This window comes from Hemiscyllium ocellatum, chromosome 1 (assembly GCF_020745735.1).
Source record: "Hemiscyllium ocellatum isolate sHemOce1 chromosome 1, sHemOce1.pat.X.cur, whole genome shotgun sequence".
NCBI classification, from domain to species: domain Eukaryota; kingdom Metazoa; phylum Chordata; class Chondrichthyes; order Orectolobiformes; family Hemiscylliidae; genus Hemiscyllium; species Hemiscyllium ocellatum.
Genome location: NC_083401.1, coordinates 87,626,593 through 87,648,384, shown reverse-complemented (window position 1 = coordinate 87,648,384; position 21,792 = coordinate 87,626,593). Strand labels below are relative to the sequence as shown.

At 39.6% G+C, this 21,792-nt stretch overlaps 1 protein-coding gene across 2 annotated transcripts in view; it reads right to left on the bottom strand.

Moving 5' to 3' along the window:
- Positions 1-21,792, bottom strand: part of mtus1b (microtubule associated tumor suppressor 1b) — a 145,584-nt gene that overhangs the window by 103,292 nt on the left and 20,500 nt on the right. Inside the window, exons 3-5 of one of the 2 annotated variants that reach the window (XM_060823985.1) lie at positions 11,669-11,872; positions 7,715-7,855; positions 4,180-4,272 (exon numbers count right to left, since the gene is read on the bottom strand). In XM_060823985.1, coding sequence (XP_060679968.1) covers positions 4,180-4,272; positions 7,715-7,855; positions 11,669-11,872 — 438 coding nt within the window. Of the gene's footprint in view, positions 1-4,179; positions 4,273-7,714; positions 7,856-9,717; positions 9,992-11,668; positions 11,873-21,792 lie in introns of those variants that run through there. The other variant, XM_060823993.1, reaches the window with a different exon arrangement.

Genomic DNA, 21,792 nt, shown 5'->3' with positions numbered 1-21,792 from the left:
AAGCAGCATTGTGCTGAGACTTTATAAAGCTCTAGTTAGGCATCATTTAGAATACTATGTCCAATTCTGGGCCCCACACCTCAGGAGGGCACACTGGCACTGGAGCATGTCCAGTGGAGATTCACATGCACGATCCCTGGAATGGTAGGCCTAATTTACAAATGAATGACTGAATACCCCAGGATTGCATTCATGAGTCTTTCGAAGGTTGAGGGGAGATCTAATAGAAAAACTTTTTAAGATAATGCAGGGCTTAGAAAAGGGGGCCATTTGTTTCCGTTAGACGGGGATACTAGGACCCATGGGCACAGTCTGAGAATTAGAGAGGGCCAATTTAGAATGGAAATGAGACAACATTTCTTCAGCCAGAAAATGGTGGGCCTGTGGAATTCACTGCCACGGAGACAGTGGAGATTGGGACATTAAATGTCTTCAAGGCAGAGATTGACAAATTCTTGATCTCGCAAGGAATTAAGGGATACAGGGAGAGTGCGGTTAAGTGGTGTTGAAATGCCCAGTCATGACTGAATGGCGGAGTGGACTAGCTAGGCTAAAGTGGGTACTGCAGATGCTGGAAAAGAAGTGGCCAGGCAGCATCCGAGGATCAGGAAAATTGATGTTTCAGGCAAAAGCCCTTCATCAAGGGCTGGACTACTAGTCAGGCGACATTATTTTGCCACAGCCTCCCCGAGTTGTCTCATTACACTATAGAACACATTTGAACATTTGAAACTCCCTCCTTAACCTTCCCAAATATATGTACCATGCCTCAAGGCCCTCACTAAAAATCAATTACTTTCAGAATGACTTGAAAAGCACATGTTGATATGTGAAACCAAGTAAGGCTTAACCAGTAGCCTGAAGATTTATCACAAATCTTGCTTCTTGGTTCCAGATACAAATATTATTGCCAAACCACCAACTCTCAGCTCCTCCCAAGGGATTGTCCAGGTTGAGTTGGTTGACAACTTCAGTACTGCATTTAAATTCTTTCAATGTCTACCTGCTCCACACACTCAAATTCACTACCTTACTTATTAAAATTGGAATACATTGTCCTGTCAAACTAGCCAAGCACTGTCCTGCTCTACTTGTGACCATTGTCAAATTAATGATCATCACCAGCACTGCTGAATGGTACCTCTTGCAAAATAAAAAGCAGCTCACAGACACATTTGGCTTCCATCAGACCCACTCAGCTCCTGGTCCAAACATGGAAAAAAGACCTGATCTCCAGAGACAGAGATTGGACAACCTTGACACAAAAGCAAAATATGACCAGGTAAGGTTTGAAGATTTTGTGAATCAAAACTTGCTGCTGGTTTAAAATCATATCTAGTATAAAGTAAGATGGTTGGAGATCATTGCTCTCAACTCCAGGAAAATCACTACAACAGTTCATTCAGGTAATTTTCAAGGCAAAACCATCTTAAATTGCTCCAATCATATTATTCCATTGACACTCCATGTTCAGCACCATTTGTGTGACATAAGACAAACAGTTTTGCTCATCCACAGGAAGACCTGGATGACATCTCCATTTAGACTAAGTGGCAACCAACAGATGTGTCACAAGTATCAGGCCATGGCCATTTCTAGGAGATTTTAATCATTGTTGACTGCCCATCAAGATTCTGGAGATTAGCACTGAGCAGAAATTGACAAATCAGCCTTTTAAAAACTGCAGCAGAGAGTCAGACACTAAGACTTCAATAGGGAGTAACTCAACTCCTGTCTTCTGAATGTCTGTCCACTATCTATAAGTCAAGCTAGAAATGTGACGGTATTCTCCCTACTTGTTTGGATGAGTGTAGCCACAACACAAGCGGCTTGACAGCAAGAACAAAGCAGCCGGTTTGATTAACTACATGTCAATATTCACTCTACTTACCACTAAAAAACAGTAGCATGCACCAATCTACCAGAAGCATTGCATTCAGCTACCAAGGCTCCATTAACCCTGAAATCCCTATCAAGACAGATAAGAGCAGCAGATGCACAGGAACACCATCTGCAAATTCTCCAGGCCACATTCTATCCTGACTTGGAAATTTATTGCTCATATTTTGTTGTTCCAGAACTTTGGCCTTATAACTACCTAACAGTATTGTAACCATTCTTTCACCATGCACACTGTAGTGCTTCAAGGCAATGTATACCATGACTTCCTTCAGGGCAATTAGGGACAGGCAGTAAATATTGACTGAGGAAAATTCCCACACGCCAAAGATAAATTAAAACACTCATCTCCTCAACCTTCTAGTCTGCAGGTAGAAAATCCCCATTATTTTGAAGTCGTTTATCCCTTACAAGCTTTTGCTACATTCTTTCTGCAGCCTTCACGTCCTTTTGTCAGGTCAGAAAAAAAAAGCCAATGGTCTGAATTTCTCACTAGTGCCAATTTTGGAATATTCTAAAATCATTAGTCAATCAAGTACTGTTCTAAACAACATGATAGGAATCTTCAAAGTGATAGCCAATTTGTAATGATCACAATCCTGCAACAGCATAGAAACAGTAACAAAAAAGCTTTACTTTTAGTGGGTCTTGGTTTCATTACAAACCTTGGTCAGGACATCTGGACATATTGGCTTCATTGCACACAAACAACTTGGATCCCGCAATTCACAATTAGTGCCTCAAGATTTCTATGTCCACTCAAGGCTGCTGACAGCACAATGTCTCAATTTGTAGTAACGGTTCAATAGTTCTATAAATGGACCAAAGAAAGTCACGTGACTGTGATCTTCACTCATGTATGAACTGCACTCTGTACAGCTGAACCTCCTATTCTGCAAGCTTTTGCACAGTGAAAAAACATTGATAATAGTTACAAGAGAGCTCTGCCTGAGCATACAGACATCCAAACCACAAGAGATTATCCAAAGTTAAGCATATTACAACTAGGATCAAGTGTTAGTAACTGTCAAATCAACATCTTTGGCATCCAGATTAATTACTACAAATGCAAAGATGCACTCCTCCAGGTTTTAAATTTTATTGACATTGAGAGCGATCAAAGAAAATTTTTAAAAAACTTTTGCTGATCTGCTTCTCTCAAACCAAACTCTTACCCTTTTTAAAATTAAGCACATTGACTTCCAGATTTATCGTAAAATCTTTGGCTGTCAAGATATCCTTATGGTTGCCTAGGTTATTGAGATCCCAGATCTCCCCATACTTTACATTATCCTTCATGTAAGTTACTGAATATTTGAGTAGAAGTACGCAGGAGCAAACCAATCTAACAGCAGATACAGTCACAGACTGCTGTATAAAAAGCTGTCATAATGGGGAACAATAAAGTTAGAAATCATACAACACTAGGTTATAGTCCAACAGGTTTATTTGGAAGTATTAGCTTTTGGAGTGCTGCTCCTTCGTCAGGTTACTGGCACCTCCACATCATAATGGGGAATGGAATCAAACCTCTAGAAAAATGAGGTAAAGCAGTCTATCAAAATATCACATTCAGAACAACCATTCAAGTCAGTTATTGGAAATCTCTGCATCTGTTTTTTGTTGAGCAAAAAAAAAGTGTAGACTACAACATTAGCATTCACTTGCAATTAAATGCTTTTGGTCACTTTTGCCCAAGATTAGTTACCCTAATATAACCTGAGGGGTAAGAGAACAAAGCAGCTTATCAAAATTTGATGAGTTAATTGCTTTTTGCAGGTTGACTGTAATATTCAAAGGCTAAACACGTGCATTGGGGCAATGCAATTAAATTACAGTTGGACTTATTTAGATTTGTTCTCCCCATTTGCTAAATGTGTACTATAGATCAAGATAAATGCCATAATTTTTGTTCAGGTCAACAATTCTTCATTGCAAATTTCTTAAACTATTTGTCCAACATAAAATGGTTGAAAGCTTTTGGTGTTTGAACTAAATTATTTTTAACAAAATGGGTTGAAATAATTGATGACATCACCCATCCATTTATTTTACCCAGCAACTGAACTTAAATTGCTACAAAATCAAAAACAATACAAGTTAGCAAATCAAGCAGGTAACATTCAATCAATATTTTATTCCTAGTGGCAAAGCAATCTTGACCTTCAATTCCACAAACAAAAAGCCTCTACTTCACAGATTATTACATTAACTGACCAGTTGATACCAAAATCAAGTTGCCTTGCCAGAGAATCAAGTATCAGAAAACATATGTTTTACCTTGCAACTTGCGTGAAGTGCTTTGCTGTTTTGAAGACTTTGAACCTGACCCTTGAAGGATTTGATTTGAAGTGATGACATTTCTATTCAATCCTTTAAACAAAGGAAGTGTGAAAATTTAGCCTGGTCAGTATACATTAATAGTGAAGATTCACATTAAAAAAACTGTGCGCAATTTGGCAAAATATAACTACATAAAATGTTCAAGCAAATGAAGGTAAATTAATAGTGTGCAACCTTACCTTTAACCTTGCATCATTCACTATTTTTAGATATCTCTGAACAGGTTAATGAAAATATATTAGAGCTGTGGAACAGGTGGGATTTGAACTTGGGTCTCTTAAATTTGTTAAATTCATAGAGTCACAGATGTACAGCATGGAAACAGATCCTTCAGATGCTGACCAGATATCCCAACCCAATCTAGTCCCACCTGCCAGCACCCGGCCCATATCCCTCCACACCCTTCCTATTCATATATCCATCCAAATGCCTCTTCAATGTTGCAATTGTACTAGCCTCCATCACATCCTCTGGCAGCTCATTCTATACAGTTACCACCCTGTGTTAAAATGTTGCCCCGTAGGTCTCTTTTATATCTTTTCCCTCTCGCCCTAAACCTATGCCCTCTAGTTCTCGACTCCCCGACCCTGGGGAAAAGACTGCCTATTTTCCTAACCCATGCACCTCAATTTCGTAAACCTCCATAAGGTCACCCCTCAGCCTCTGACGCTCCAGAGAAAACAGCCCCAGCCTGTTCAGCCTCTCCTTATAGCTCAAATCCTCCAACCCTGGCAAACATCCTTGCAAATATTTTCTCAACCCTTTCAAGTTTCACAACATCTTTCCGATAGGAAGGAGACCAGAATTGCATGCATTATTCCAACAGTGGCCTAACCAATGACCTGGACAGCCGCAACATGACCTCCCAACTCCTGTACTCAATACTCTGACCAATAAAAGAAAAGCATACCAAACACCGCCTTCACTAGCCTATCTACCTGCGACTCCATTGCAAGGAGCAATGAACCTGCACTCCAAGGTCTCTTTGTTCAGCAACACTTCCTAGGACCTTACCATTAAGTGTGTAAGAACTGCTAAGATTTGCTTTCCCAAAATGCAGCACCTCATTTATCTGAATTAAACTCCATCTACCACTTCTCAGCCCATTGGCCCATCTGGTCCAGATCCTGTTGTAACCTGAGGTAACCCTCTTTGCTGTCCACTACACCTCCAATTTTGGTGTCATCTGCAAACGCACTAACTGTACCTCTTAAGCTCACATCCAAATCATTTATGTATATGACAAAAAGTAGCGGACCCAGTGCTGATCCTTGTGGCACTCCACTGGTCGCAGGCCTCCAGTCTGAAAAACAACCCTCCACCACCACCCGCAGTCTTCTAACTTTAAGCCAGTTCTGTATCCAAATGGCTAGTTCTCCCTGTATTCCGTGAGATCTAACCTTGCTAATCAGTTTCCCATGGGGAACCTTGTCAAATGCCTTACTGAAGTCCATATAGGTCACATTTACCACTCTGCCCTCATCATTCCTCTTTACTACTTCCTCAAAAACTCAATCATGCTTGAAAGACATGATTTTCCATGCACAAAACCATGCTGACTATCCCTATCATGGGATTAAGGTATTGCTGCCGAGCCAGCATTTATTGATCATCCTCAATTGCTCAGAGGACATTTAAGAATCAGCTGTATTGTTATGGATCTGGAGTCACATATCGGCCAGACCATTTAAAATGGCAGTTGCTTTCCCTAAAAGAGCACTGGCAAACCGGATGGGTTTTTCCAATGGATCCACGATCATCAATAGATCATTAGACCATCATTCAAAATCTGCCACAGGTGGGAATGAAACCAGTAGTATCGGAAAGCAAAAACCAAACAGAATTTAATCAGGGATGGAAGAGGAGAAGGTCGGAAGAGCAAGGCCATGGATTGACCTGGAAATAAAATTTTCACAAAACATTACTGACATACAAAGACAGAAAATGCAGCATGTCTCTTTCTCACAATTGGGCAAGAACATGCATGATAAGAGTTATAGATGATCAAGCTTATGGAGGGTAAATTGTAAACACAGTCACCCAGGTGTGTTTTGTAATAGAAGCAAATGTATCAACAATGAGGACTTCAGCAGCTGACGAGGTTAGGCAAAGTTAGAATCAGAAAATTACAGGAAGGTGGAAATTGGTGGTGTTCTTAAAGAGGACATAGCTGTGTGGCCAAAAGCTCATCTCCCAGAGACCAATAATAACAAAGTTTATGTTTTGCCTCCACCTTTGACAATTACCACAATGGGACCAACAACTCAAGAACAGACTGTAATATAGCTTAAATCAATTATTTTTCAGTCTTCCCAACATTTAAGTGAAGGACATACATGTTTGTATGTTGCTCAATGTTAGATAATCAGTCTGATAATTTGTAAGAAAGGTTGAGAGCTGGAGGGGAGGTTGAACTGATTGCCATTAACTTCCATATGAATTGTACATCAATACAGGATGACATTATGAATGGGTGCAATGTAGATTAGAATTTGGAGGTGGCTGCTAAATATACAGTAATGTGGCCAACCAGACAGCTCTCGAATGGAAAATGCAACTGTAACAGCAATTCTGGATTTGAGGTGCAGCTCAAAAAATGGTAAACAGCTTGGGATTATAACAAAACCTCTCCTATATACCCCCAAGGAAACATTACTTGTTTTGAAACTTATATAGTGCAATATAAATCAGATACTCAATCCTTACACAAAACCAGGAGAGCATGGAGGGAGCTCTTCAGAACCAACCCCAAGCTGCACTCAGACAGCATAAATTTAGCCTTAATGCATGCCAGTAAGATTACTTCATACAACAGTGACCCTTCCAGTGAACAGCTTTGTTGAAAGCAAAATGTCAAAAACTGCTAGATAAAGCAGAGAAAGAAAGGCCAAGCCCATTAATGAAATGCAGCTCACTATGCTCCGTCCAATACGCATTTGATTCTTTCATATTCTTCAAAACTGGAGACAGGAGTGTTAGAAAGAACTGCTTTGTTGACTTGATTTGCTGGGAGTGGGAGCCGGGGGGTGGGGGGGTGGGGGTAGAATTGATAGCTTATTAGGGGAAGAAAAATCACTCTGGAATGCAGCTTCAGCATTCCTTCAAACCTGGTATATTGCAAAAACCTTCAAAACTTGGCACGAGTTTTTCTTTTAAAAAACAATGCAATTTCCGAGGGCTATTGAATTCTTAGTCCATTACTATGGTTGAACAAACATTTCTGAACCTTTCACAAATTGCTGAACTTTAAGTGTCTCAAAATAACATTAACTACTGACCATTTCATTTACAGAAAATTACTAACATGTAACTAACATCACTGCTCTAAACATCCAAAGTGTTAAAAGCTACACAAAATGTTCAACCATTTGCAAATCTAAAAGAATAGTCTATTCTCATTCGCAAGTTAGTCACGATTAAAGTACAGCAAACCCACAACATATTCCTTACTGTTTTATAGTGGAATACATACCTTTGCATGGGGTCTTCAAAGAAACCACTCTAGTTTTCTGCAATGACTTGGCACATGGTGCTTGAATACTTCTGCAAGAGTTTGCAGAGAGCGCACGTTTCCGAGGACTATCTGCTTGACGGTTTGTTGAAGTAACGACAGCTGGAAAAAAGTTTGATTTTGTTAAATAACCATTTTTTTCAAGTTGCGCATCAGTAATTACCTATTGAAGATAGGATTACATGGGCTGTTGCTTAATTTCTCTGCTCGAATGCCATTCTGACTTGCAATGCCACAATCTTGCCCATGGGTAGACTTAAGCAGCAGGTCCAGAATTCACCTCAGCCACAGCAGGAAACCTTGTGCTATTGGCAATTGTGATCCACTCCATTTGTCCAAGCAATAGTATCAAGCAGCCTCAAGGAGACAATGCTGCAGTAATTCAGTTTTTACATGCATACTGTAGCCTGGCATTACAGACAGTGATTGTAAACAATCTTTCAGTCGCATGGCTAACCAGGAATCTTTACCTACTCTTATCACATTTTCAGGTGGCTTACATGCAAGCATTGTCAAGTTGACATTTAACCTGTTGGGCCTCATTATGAGCAACTTCCTTGGCCATCAAATCCTCAAGTGGGACTTGAAGCTGCTGCTTCTGCAAACATTACCACTGAATCACAAAATCTTCAGGTTAAGTGTTCTACAGCCATTGTCACATCCTCAAATGAGAAAGCAAGGCTTGGTGCTTTTACCAGATTCCATTTTGGAGAAAGTGAGGGCTGCAGATGCTGGAGATCAGGGCTAAAAATGTGCGTTGCTGGAAAAGTGCAGCAGGTCAGGCAACATCCAAGGAGGAGAATCGACATTTCGGGCATGAGAAGGGCTCATGCCCGAAACGTCGATTCTCTTGCTCCTTGGATGCTGCGCTTTTCCAGCAACAGATTTTCAGCCCAGATTCCATTATGGCCATCTTTACTGAATGACAGATAATGTGAAAGAAAGCAATTTTTGTTTTTTTGGGGACGCTCAAATTCCATCAATATAACTGTAGACTCAGAAATCAACACACTGCTTTGCAACAAATGTGTAGTCTGAGGAGCTACCTCCATTATGGACTCGAGGGTCACCTACTGCCGCTCAAATATGTTGCAGTGAAATGGCCGAAATCAGGATAATGTATTTCTGCAACGATGTGACATCTGGAAGCAATTTTTATTCTATAGCTGAACAAGCCGAATTCCATTCCTGTGCAAGCAGGAACCCATCAATCCTGGACAGGAAGTGCGCAAATCAATTTCGTAGAAGATGATTAGTGAAACATCTTCTGGGGAGATCAACTTTTGCTAACTGTACAGAAAAGGCATTCGGACATGTACGTTCAAACACAAATTTCAGCAACTACGAGGTCTGAAATCACATGACCAGGCAGGACCGGGATGTCTGCTTTGACAGCATAGATGTCTTGTCGAATCTAAAATAAGACACACTATAACAACCCAGCCCCCACCCCCCCCACCCCCGTCCGAATTAAAGCTCACCTTCGAAATGCTTTTTTGGTTAAAACTGTCGATTTATTCCAGTGCTCACCACTGAAAGGAACAGCGTATTTCACTAGCATCGGTTGTGCACACGATGCAGCTTCAGTCACGATTTAAACGTTTTTTTCACAATTTGTTTTGGTTTGTCAGACATATAGCACGGATTAAATCACGAATAAAGGTGCACTCATTTGCTAACCTGCCTGTATTCATTCGCAATCCATCAGAAAACTGAGCACGAACTGGTCCCCAGGGGTGTCCATCTGTTTCTATGGTAATGCTTTTCCACCATCACAGAAAATACAACTGCCTTTGTACTAACATTCCCCATCTTGCAGCTGATATCCTTAACCACAAAATTCCAACGCAACCAACAATTCGCAATTCAACCAAATCTCAACAATGGGACACCCCCTCCCAACCCCAACAAAAGCATGAAATTTGAAAAAAAGGCTTTTCTCTAAATAACATTGATTGACTTACATTTTAAGTGCTGGTAATTAGGCCGTCCAATTAAGACTGCTAACAAAGGAACAATACAGAAACTATAAGATCCAATTAATAGAAAGGTCACAAACATGACATCAGTCCGACTTCCTAAAGTGTGTGGTGGCACAATTGTCGAATTGGAGAAAATACGTGGAGAGAAAGTGGTATAGGTGCAGCTTCGAAGTCCCCCTGGTACAGTCATTGAAATGGTCCAAAATCAAGCAGACGAAATAAAATTTCACCCTTACTCATGCTGCCATTTCCAACGCTGACCCTCAGTGAAATAGAGTGGAAATAACTAATTTACTAGGCATGTGCGTTGTGCTTCAGCTACACACGCAGAGAGATGGCCAATCAAACGAAACAAAGCAAGAGCACTGAATCCACGCTTCATTTAGAAAGCTGTATACAGGCATTTTTGTGTCACATCCTTCAAGGACAGCGAACGTAGAAACAAATTCGATAAATTAGACTGGTGCACCCATCATTTCATATCATTCAATTGACTCGTTACAGAACTGAAATTCCCATCGGACTTTCATTGGGTCGCTTTTGTTCCTAATTGCAGGATGTTGCTCGCTTCTTAGGAACACTCTGCACTTCAGCATTTAAACCGGGACCACCAACAAATCGGTCCAGAAAGCAAATCGTATTTTGGCTCAGTTGGATGGCGTCAAGACATCTAAAATTTTAGTATTCAAAAGCTGCAGTAAACCCCAATCTCACCTCAATGTCCAATTTTGTCACGTTAAAAAAGTTTCTTTCGAAACGAAATGCTAGAAAATTTTGTTTTTAGAAACAACTTTCACAACCAGCAGAGGTTGTTGCAAACCGTTACAGAAATACAGTGGGCAGCAATTTGGCAGATTTTGCCAAAGTTATAATGAACTCAATTATCCCACTGCCTTCGTATTCCCTAAACACTGAATAGTTTTTTTTAATGATTTTTTTTCCCAGTTGTTAGTGAATCTGACAATGCATTCAAAAATAACTCGCCAATTATATCCTCAACAAATCACAGTTATGTTCATTTCATGCAATAATTTTAATTGTGGAATGAATAGCCCAGCTGAGCCTAAACTGAAGGAAATCAAAGGAAACAGTACTTTTTTCAGATCATTGGCTGTAACTTGAGATGAAACAACAATGGTAATGCCAATAGATAAGTAATTCAGAAACTCAGACTCTTATTCTGGGGGAATTGGTTTGATTATCACCATAGCAGACTGTGACAAAATGAGTTTAACAAAAAAAAAAGTTAAACATTTGCTAATAGGTCAGTGTACAGTGTTACTAAAAAAACCCAATTCACATGTACTGAGGGAAGGAAAATCAGCCATTCTTACCTGGCCTACATACAAAAAAGGTAAAAACAATGACTGCAGATACTAGAAACCAGAGTCCAGATTAGAGTGGTGCTGGAAAAGCACAGCAGTTCAGGCAGCATCTTTGGATGCTGCTTGAACTGCTGTGCTTTTTCAGCACCACTCTAATCTGGACTCTGGCCTACATATAACTCTAACCCAAACTAATATAGCTGACTCTTACTACACTTCAGACAAATAGGGATCAGCAATAAACTCTGGCCAAGACAGCAATGCTGTCACCCCATGAGTGAAATTTTAAAAATTCCAAGTGTTTAAATTAGCATTCGTTGACAGATTTATCCACTTCTACATTTTCCTTTAAACCAACAGGCAGAATTCATTGTGGTACAACTCCCTCAATGAAAACTGATTTTGATAAACAATATCAGTCTTAGTAAATTGATATATGAAGTGAAACTCAGCATATGGCTAAACCTTGTCAGATAGACCTATTGAAGAAAAGTCACACCTGCTTTAAGATAGATTGGCACATTTGGTTAGCCTCCAACAAATATTGAAGATTGCAAAGTTAGCACTTAGCCTTCGCTAGATTTCCAAACAGAAACAAAGACACTTACAATTATTACTCCAAGTACTTGGAACACTCTGATTTGACACACCACTGCTGACTGATGACAGGCTGTCGACTCTTTGCAACCTAGAAGCTGGTATAGGCAATTTGGAACCAGGCGTGCTTTTTATTGCATTACCTCCCCAGTTCAAAGCAGCTTTCAATGATGCAGATCTTGGCTTTGCTTTAATAGAGTTTGCTTTTTGTTGATCTGTAAGAAATAAGTTTTCACAAGTTAGACAAATTGTCACTTCAACCAAACTGACAGTTGATTGGTTTTTGGGTTCCAATTGAAAAAAAAACCCGAGGTTCAGTCTGCACACAGAAAATAAGCACTTTCCCCCACATACAAATCTTTTAGATATTTAGCTCTGCCAAGTTCAGAAAAGATTTACAAGGATATTGCCAGGGTTGAAGGATATGAGCTACAGGAAGAGACTGAACAGACTGGGGCTGTTTTCCCTGGAGCGTCGGAGGCTGAAGGGTGACCTTACAGAGGTTTACAAAATTATGGAGGGGCATGGATAGGATAAATAGACAAACACTTTTCCCTGGGATCAGGGAGTCCAGAATTAGAGGGCATAGGTTTAGGGTGAGAAGGGAAAGATATAAAAGAGACGTAAGGGGCAACTTTTTCATGCAGGGGGTGGTACATATATGGAATGAGCTGCCAGAGGATGTGGTAGAGGCTGGTAAATTGCAACATTTAAGAGGCATTTGGATGGATATATGAATAGGAAGGGTTTGGAGGGATATGGGACAGGCGCTGGCAGGTGGGACTAGATTGGGTTGGGATATCTGGTCAGCACGGACGGGTTGGACCGAAGGGTCTGTTTCCATGCTGTACATCTCTACGACTATGACTATGCTCTAACCAAACATGCATTTGGCTTCAGATCAGCTTCACATATTACAATACTGAAGATCTAAATATACATCCTTACCAATTGTTAAAACATTGGCAAGCAATTTTAACATTCAATATTATTACTATGGTAAGGGTTCACTATTCATTAAGTTCTCCAAATTTCCTTATATTTGCAAGAAAAACATTTAGTTGATCTTTATTTAATCATGACAAATATTACTCAAAATATTTTTGTATTTAGTCAAATACTTTGCACTAATCCTGTGCTAATTGCATTTCTTTACCTATAATTACAGAAAATACATATTGACACATTAAACAATATTGTAGACAAAACCACTGCTTTTACAACTTCTCCCCTCTTCGCTATAGAATAAGTGAGCAACTTCAAAAAATAAGAGTTACAAATCTATGTCAAACTAATCCATGCACAAATTAATTGCAAATTTTTGCCAGTAGTGGGCCAACAACAGGGACAGAAGTGCTGCACATGATAAGAGAACAATGCCCATACCTAACGTCCAAGATTTCACCATGGGGCAGTAAAAGCTCTGGGAGACAACAGCAAGAGATGACGATGCTATTTTCACTCACTTATTTAGTATTACAATTAGGACCAAAATGAGTGTAATCTCAAGCAGTTAGCGCCTTCACCGCAATCATCCCCACAACAGTAGTTTCATGGAACGTAAAAAAATTCACAAAAGTCAATATGTCTAATTCCCCTTCCTGGCACCTCTGCTCCCAGGATAGTGCCACATACACTTCATGGATATAGAACAGCCACAGAATACAAATAACTGCAAAGAATATTTTCATCCTTCGTGCCTACACAGTAACACTATATCTGTCACCTGCCAGTTACACAACACCTGCTTTTCACTTAAAAGGGAACCATCCATTTCACAGTTTGAAGAGCAGTGCAAAGTGAAGTGAATTACATCAAGACAAAATTAATGCAACTGTTGTGAACTTAAGCTTTTTCTACTTTTATACAAGAGTGAACAACATTCTTCTATCTCCAAACAAATGATATCAAAGATAAAGATTGGAATTCTGACTATCAATGCAAAGCAAGGTCAACTGTTAAAGTCCTGTAATTAACACCAACTTTCAGGTTGCTAAGGTAGACCAAGACCTGTAAAGCACCAAATCTTGATGACAAATACAATGAACACTAGAAGTGTCATCAGATTAGCAAATGAATGCGTGATCCATAATGCATAAAGAATAAAAAGACAGGAAAACTCAATTAGTCACTTGTCCCTAAGTCAACAACCTGAAAAGTTGACAGTTTCTGTCTATGGATGCTTTGAACTGTTGAGTATTTCCAGCTTTTGACCATCTTAAAAAAGTTCCCCATTATCTAAGTATTCTGCTTTATATTCACTTTAATTGAAATAACAGAACAGACTGTCAAAAGTAATAAGCAGATAATTATGTATTAAGGAAGAGGAAGGTAAGCCTTGGGGATGGGTGACAAAAAGAACTTGGCTGGCCAATGTAGATTAAAATGTAAGTAGCTTTTCCATGTTTCAAATGGGCTCAAGAGGTCCAGATAACCCACTGTCCTTTGTTTAAAAGGAAAGGAACCATTCCTCAACTTGACAGCCTGAAGGGACCAAAGATGTGCATATCATTTGTCCCAAATAGAAGGACTTGCACAAACCTGATCCTGGGGAATTCCCAGGATGAATTTGAATGTATTGAGTGGGCCTGGGACCGCATCAGAAAAATTACGATATTGTGACTCAATATGCAATTGTGTTTAAACACGCCCTGCAATTATAAACTCACCACTCACCTACCTTCCTACCCCCATTCTCAGTCACCACACCCTAAACCAAATGCTCCAGTCCAAGTAGATCTCATTTTATAAGAATTACTCATTGTAATCAGAGTCTACCTATTAATTCCAAATTACTGGAGACAAGATGCAGAACTAAAATAGTCACATCTGCACATACACCAAAAAGAAAACGGAATTTGAGGAAGCAGCTCACAATTTACAATGGGAGTTGAAGGTACTGACATGGGCAGAATGGCAGAGGGCTGATGAAGAATACAATGCAAAGCAGTGAAAATAAAAGGGCAACAGAATAGCAGCTGATGCCAAAAGATAAAATTAAAATAAGCAGTCTATAAAAATCGTCAAACAGAGCTGACTAATGTTTATGATATTATTCATAAACAATGATTTAGGACTTAAAAGGATGAAGCCAAGGGTAATGAGAAAATTCCAATTACTGCAGTGCGGGGGGGGGGGGGGGAGAAGACAGGTAATTTACAAGTCAACATCTAATTAACCTGCCTATAAGTATATCTTAAACTTAAAAAATAACTTTAAACATACAAGCAAATGCAATAAATAAAAGCACAGGTGGTACATTATAAAGAAAAGTGCACTTGCAAGCATTGTTCAAGAAGGTTGGTAAAGAAAAACCCAGAAATTACAGATTTGAGGGTTTACCTTCGTGATGGAGAAGCTTCGAGGGAAAAAAAGAAAACTATTCAGGACAGAATTATTAGCCACACGGAAAAGATGGGTTGATTAGGAAGAGTCAACATAGATTTACAAAGGAGAAATTGTATTCAAATAATTTGAGGAATTCTTTTGAAGAGATAATAGTAAAGGTTCATGACAGCAATGCACTTGATGTGGAGTGTAACTATTTCAGAAGACATTTTTAGCATACAGATTGATGAGAAAAGTTTAGATCATGGAAGAAATGTCTCTTATCGTAATGTGGGTGCAAAATGGCTGAGGAAGAAGAAACAATGATGGTCTATTTTTCAGACTGTACGGAGGTTTGTATTAGAGATTCCCAGGGGTTCACATTGGAACCCTTGTGTTTCCACATATCTATTGATAATCTGGGTTGAGGTGTGCAGGGGGCAATTGTAAAAAAAGTTATCAGATGCTGCAAAACTGAAGAGAACTGCAAAAAGACAAACTCCAGGATGACTGTGGGGTGGGCAGATAGATGTCAGATGAGGATCAATGCGACAAAATGCGAGATGTTGGACACTGTTAGGCAAAGTGTTGAAAGACAATACAGAGGGCCAAAAGAACTGGAGATGCTGGAAATCAAATAAAAACAGAAATCACTAAAACAACTCAAGTCTGGCAGCATGTGGAGAGAAAGTAGTCAACATTTAAACTCAGTGACCTTTCTTCAGAAAAAGGGTTTTGAAGATACTATCCTGCTGAGTTTCCCCAGATATTTGTTTTTGTTGCTTTTGAAGAAAAAAAAGGATACAATTCTAAAAGGGATGCAGGAGCAGAGAACATGGGTGGATATGTGCACAGATCATGGAAGGTGGCCGAACAGGTGGAGAGAGCAGTTAAAGCTATAGCATAACTGAGATTTATTAAATTGAGGCATGTGTTACAAGAGAAAGGCTGTGATGCTGGACTTGTACAAGACACTTGTTGAACCTCCGCTTGAGCATTGCGGTTGTGATGAAATTCTAGGAAGGATGCGATTGCTTTGCCAAGTGCAGAAGCAATTTACAAGAATGCTCTAGGAAGAAACATCAAGCAAACTGGGGGCTGAGAAGAGATGTGAGAGCAGGTTTCAAACTGAACAGGCTATATATTAGATAGGAGAAGCTGAACTGCTCCTAAAAAGGAAGTGCAGGACAGAGATTTGAAGCAATTTTCAAAAATGAAAAAACAAAAAAACATTTTCACTCAGTAACTTGGGCATGGAATGCATTGCCTGGATGGTATGATAGAGGCAGTTTCAATTGAAGCATTTAAGAGGGCATTAGATGATTCTGATACAAAGTGTGGTCATTGAAGACCCAACACATGCATAGCAGGCTGAACAACCTACTAGCCCTGCAATTGTTTCCAACTTCATCCCAGATTACTGATTAGGACTCTTAAATGAAAACATTGCAGTGAACTTGGAGGTGGAATTGTTATCTGGGCACTTCAAACATCTTGGGTTATAATGTGATACATCACTGGTTAGTTTTAAAGGAATGGAAGTTGGACTGCAAGTCACTTAAATCTCAAACTCCAAGAGCAGCTACAAGTCCTTGCCAGCACAAGCACCAATCTTCAGGAGAGAGGTGCACATTTTCTGGAACACCACAGTACAAAAAAGTACTTCGATGTAATTGGAGAACTACAAAAGAAACGTGCCAGCATTGGGAGATGTACAGATCAGCAAAAGAAATCATTCTCTGCAGCAGTTGTGTTGCCAGGCCAAGCAAAATCCAAAATCGGAAACAAAATCACAAGTTGCTGGAAAAGTTGGCAGGTCTGGCAGCATCTGTGAGGAGAAATCAAAGTTAATGTTTCGGGTCCAGTGACTCTTCCTCAGGACCCATCTGAGAAAGGGTCACTGCACCTAGAACATTAACTTTGATGTCTCTTCACAGATGCTGCCAGACCTGCCAACTTTTCCAGCAACTTGTGATTTTGTTTGATTCACAGCATCCTGTTATGACACAGCAGTGAACACTTCTTTTAACTAAACCAAACACCCAGAAAAGCTCACCCCGCCTCGTAGTATGTTAAAGTAGGAGTGACAGTGAACTCCCAAATTCCATTATTTAAAGAAAATATCAACTTATTTTTTAACTTCAAAGGTGAACATTAAACAATGATTCACAGCTCTAAGCCTCTTTCTCTTAACTGACTATCTTGCTCCAACACATTGTTCAATAAGACACTTATTAAAATTACATCAACTTCATTTCAAAACCACAATGGCTGTCATCTTTGGTGTTTGCCTTCTTCCAGGTGAAGATCTTTCTGGGTCATCTTTTACTGTGAAAAAGTCTCTTAGATAAACAGTGTTTCCTAATTTTTGAATCTGCGATGGCAATTTTCAAAATGCCTGTATTTTTATATCCCCAACATCGGATTGTCTCATTGTTACCAAAACATTAAATTCAATCCTGATTGGGTTTTAGTATCCTGTGGCAAAATTTAAACCTGTTACATTCAATTTTTGTCAAAACAGCAACCAACTCATTTAACATTTGGCTGTGAAATGGATACCCATTTTCCAGTACACAGACTGCCATCTATTCACATCACAAGTGCTTGTAAGATCTCAGGTCAGAACAGCATTCACTCTCAAGAAGGTACAGTACACTCCTTCAATGTCACAACAATCCACAGTTCTTTTGATTTTTAACATCCAAAATCAGTTTTAGGGGAGATTAGAAAATAAACAATTGAACCAACAGTCTGGCAAAGGCAGGCTCAGTTTATTGGGGGCAGCAAATAATTTTGCATTACGACAGATTCAACTGGAACCTGAGACCAAAATCCTATCAGAAAGGATGACAGGACAGATCACAGGGCTGTCAAGGCTTGGACCTAGTAAATAGGGTTAAATGTGGAAAACCAAAAGGCTCAGATAGAAAAGGTTTCACTAAGCAAACGAGTGGACTGAGTCAGGGAATCAAAAGCTGCAGAAGCGTCACAGCTAAACAAGTGATTGGTGGCAGCTTAAGGGAGCATCTTTGAAGAGAAAAACAAAGATGACGAAGCACAGGAAAGCAAGAAGGACTTGTGTGTATCATATTTCTCAACAAGGAAGTTAGCAAATGAAAAATCAGGGTTAATTATTTAGAAATTGGTCGGAGCTGACATGAGATGACTGACCCCAAGGCTCGTGAAAACCATTAACATTTATTAAAGGTAATTATGCACTTAAGCAAGGCAGGGCACAGCTTCATTTGTGCCTTCTTCAAATCAGGACTCAGTTCACAGGGAACAATGACCAAGCTCCTTTTACTGGAACTGCTATGGTCACACACTATTGGTAAAGTCAATCTTTTACTCTCCATATTAAACAATAAGTTTACTATTTGTTTTGAATGAGTGTATAAGCAAGGGAATAACCAGGTTTTGACCACGGATGGACAGCAGAGATTGGTTGTTCAAGCACACTGCTCTTTTGGGAAATTCTGGACCCTTCGTGGGAATTGGACCGAATGCAGCAAGTTCTTCCAACTGAAACTTCAGCTCAGCATTTCAATTTAGAAAGGGGAAACTGTGATCATAGCACATCAGGGAGCAAAAGTACGATTTATGATTACTCACAGGGAGCATTTTAAGGATGGAAAAAAAGACACACCAAATGAACTACTAGATTGGAAGGACTATTAAAAGGATTAAAATGAGACAGGCCTATAGTCCTTGGAGTTTGACAAGAGGAGTGATCTCATTCCGACATTAAAATGGGTGAGGAGGCTCAACTGGCTCGATACAGTGGTGTTCCCAGGTGGGGGTACAGAATAAGGGACAAACTCAGAATAAAGCAGGCCACTTAGGACTGGGATGTAGAATTTCTTCATTCAGTTGATATTTTTGGAATTCCTAGGTCCTGACAGCTGGAAAATTTCCAGGCAAATCAACATTTCTAAATACTAAAAACGTCAAGCAATACATGGTGGTTCAGACATCTAAGATCTGTCATTATCTCACTGAAGTGTTCGGCTCCAAGCACTGGATGGCACACTCCTATTTGTAGTTATGTTCTCAGAACAGTAGAAGCACTGGTCACCCATAGGAACAGGCAGAAACTGTGGACCATTTAACATCAGACTTGACAGAGTAACAAGGTCAAGTATGATAACATGTATGGAATTTTAGGGTTCAGTGAATGCAGTTGTAGATCAGATCATATTTGTCAAACATGTTTCTTTGCTGCAGTGCGACATCTTTTGGGAGAGATGAAAGAATAACAGACCAGAATATTCTGCAGGGAGAGCGAATGAGCAAGAAGCTGCAGTATCTGCCATGAGCAGCAATGGCCAAGCTTGGAGGAACAGGGTAAAAAAAAACAATAAAACACAATTCAAAAGATACTCTCTCAATTATTCCCTGTTACACACTACCAAAGGTATGACAAGGAAAATGGGAATCACAAAAGAATTATGCAGGAAGGAGAAGGGGCTTTGTGAACAGTTCTAGGGCAGGAGGAAACCACTCAAAGAGAGGTTGCTCCTAAACAGGACTGGGAACAACTTATTGCAGGAAATCTAGTGGGGAAAGGAAGCGTTTTAACTAAATTAGCAGGGGTCAATGCTTAGTTCATTGTCAAACTTCCTTAAAAAGCCAGACAAAAAGAAATTTGATATATTGAAGAGAAGCTCTTGCAATAGAAGGGTCCGTGACAGCTTGAATCAAACTTGGCTTAAACACAAAAACCAAAAGTCATACCAATGACTATTTCAAAGCAGCAAGAGATTGGAAAATGGTGGTGTTCCAAGGTTCAGAGCTTGAACCAAGTCACATATCTGTTTCAGTATCCAAGTAACAAAATAAAGTTTTCATTGATGATGATTGGAGATGCAGACATTAGAGACAATGCCAGCTGATGTGAACAATTGTAGGTAGCTAAGTGGTAAATGCATTTTGATACAGGAAAAGTGAAGATAAACATTTGGCAGATTAGGTCAGCACATACAATGAAGTTAATGGCACAGTTCTTACTGCTATGCATGTACAGAGGGACATCAGGGCTCTTGTTTAAAATCCATGACATGTAGACATGGCCAGCTGGACCAGCTTTTAGTGCGTATCGTTAGTTGCATTTGAGACAGTGGTGTCTAAGCTACCTTCTCAAACTACTGCAGTACATTTGAATGTGTGAAGTCATGGAGAATTGTTAGTACAGTAGATGGCATCTTGGCATTTACACAGAGGCGGTGAGCACAACAAGCTGGAACTAGACAGAACTACATCCCAAGTTCTCCAAGTGTGTGCAGAAGAGATTTTGAATACAATAAGTTCCAGAGGCAGGAGTTTAGTTACAAGGCTAGGAAAGACAAGCTGGGTTTGGTCTCCATGGATCGAAAAAGAACTACACAATTTAGAAGCCTGCTACACAAATGTGCTTATGGATAAGAAATCTGCATTCTCATTTGTTGATCGTATAAGGGTCAGGGGAGAGAGATTTGGGGGCATACAGTTTTTAAAAAGAGTCAGTAAATTCCATGGCCTGAAACATACTATAAACAGTGATAGATGCAAAGATAATCAATTTCAAAAACGGAATATAACAATGAAGAAAACAAACAATGACAGAGCTGGGAATTTTACAAACCTGCTTTATACAGCAGTGGAAACATTAGCCCCATCTAAATGATATCTTCTGATGCCCTAACTTAAGTGCACTTTAAGTGCCATAAGATGAAATGGAAAATTGAAGTGAGATGTGGCCTAACTAGGAATGAAGAACTAAGAAACAAGCAAAACCTGGAGTGGAAGGAGAGTGGACTGTGACCTGACATAAAATGTACCAACTAAAACAAACCACATTGAAAGAACTGGAGGGTGTGACATGGTCACAAACTTGAGATCCAACTCCAAGATCAGAATTGATCCGGGGAACAGTTTTAACAAGTAAATGTGAAACTGCTTGAGTGAAAGAATGCATCCACTGAGGTCATCAAGTGTCAGATCTTACGGCTTGAAAAAAAATGTCTTTCATCAGTTACTGTGCTTATTCTGCTTACTAAGAACAGGGTTCTGTGCATTAGTTGTAGCTCCCAGTGCACCACAGAGCTTGAATTCTGGACTGGTCAGCCTAATTCTGCAGAACAATTAAACTGAGCAAACATTGTCCACATTAGATGGGATTCTGAATCAGACACTTAGGTTTTACCAGCTTGAGCTGGTTGCGTGCAAGACAGTACCTTACTTGTGGCAACCACTTGAAGGAGCTTGTTGTTTGATACAATATGCCAGACATGAGGATCAACAAGCTTTCTAGGCCTGCAGGGAATAAACATATCCCTTTGGCTGTTCATAATAAGATCCTGACGACACCTAATAAACCTGCACTTGTAAAATTCCCAGGGCTGTGTCAAACATTAGATAGCATTGTGCAATTGGAAAACATTTGCACATTGAAATTATCCATGGGATCAACCTGACCACCAGTTCAGGATCAACTTGCATGGAAACCACATATTAATTATAAGCAGATTTGTTCTTTGCAGATCACAGACAAGGCGTAAAATACATTTATTTCAACTCAAAAATCAGACAAATTTAGAGTAGGTCATTGAGCTGAACAAGCCTACTTTGCCATTCAATATGATCATGGTTGTTCCTCTCAATGCCATATTTCCAAACCCTGGAGCTTGAAGAAATGGATTTATATAAATTGTGTAGTGATTATTTTGTGTCCACAGCCTGAGGTGTGAAAAAAATCCCAGTGTTTTCCCATCTCCAAATGAATTAATTTCTCAGTCCAAAATGACCTACCACACATCCCAAGACCATA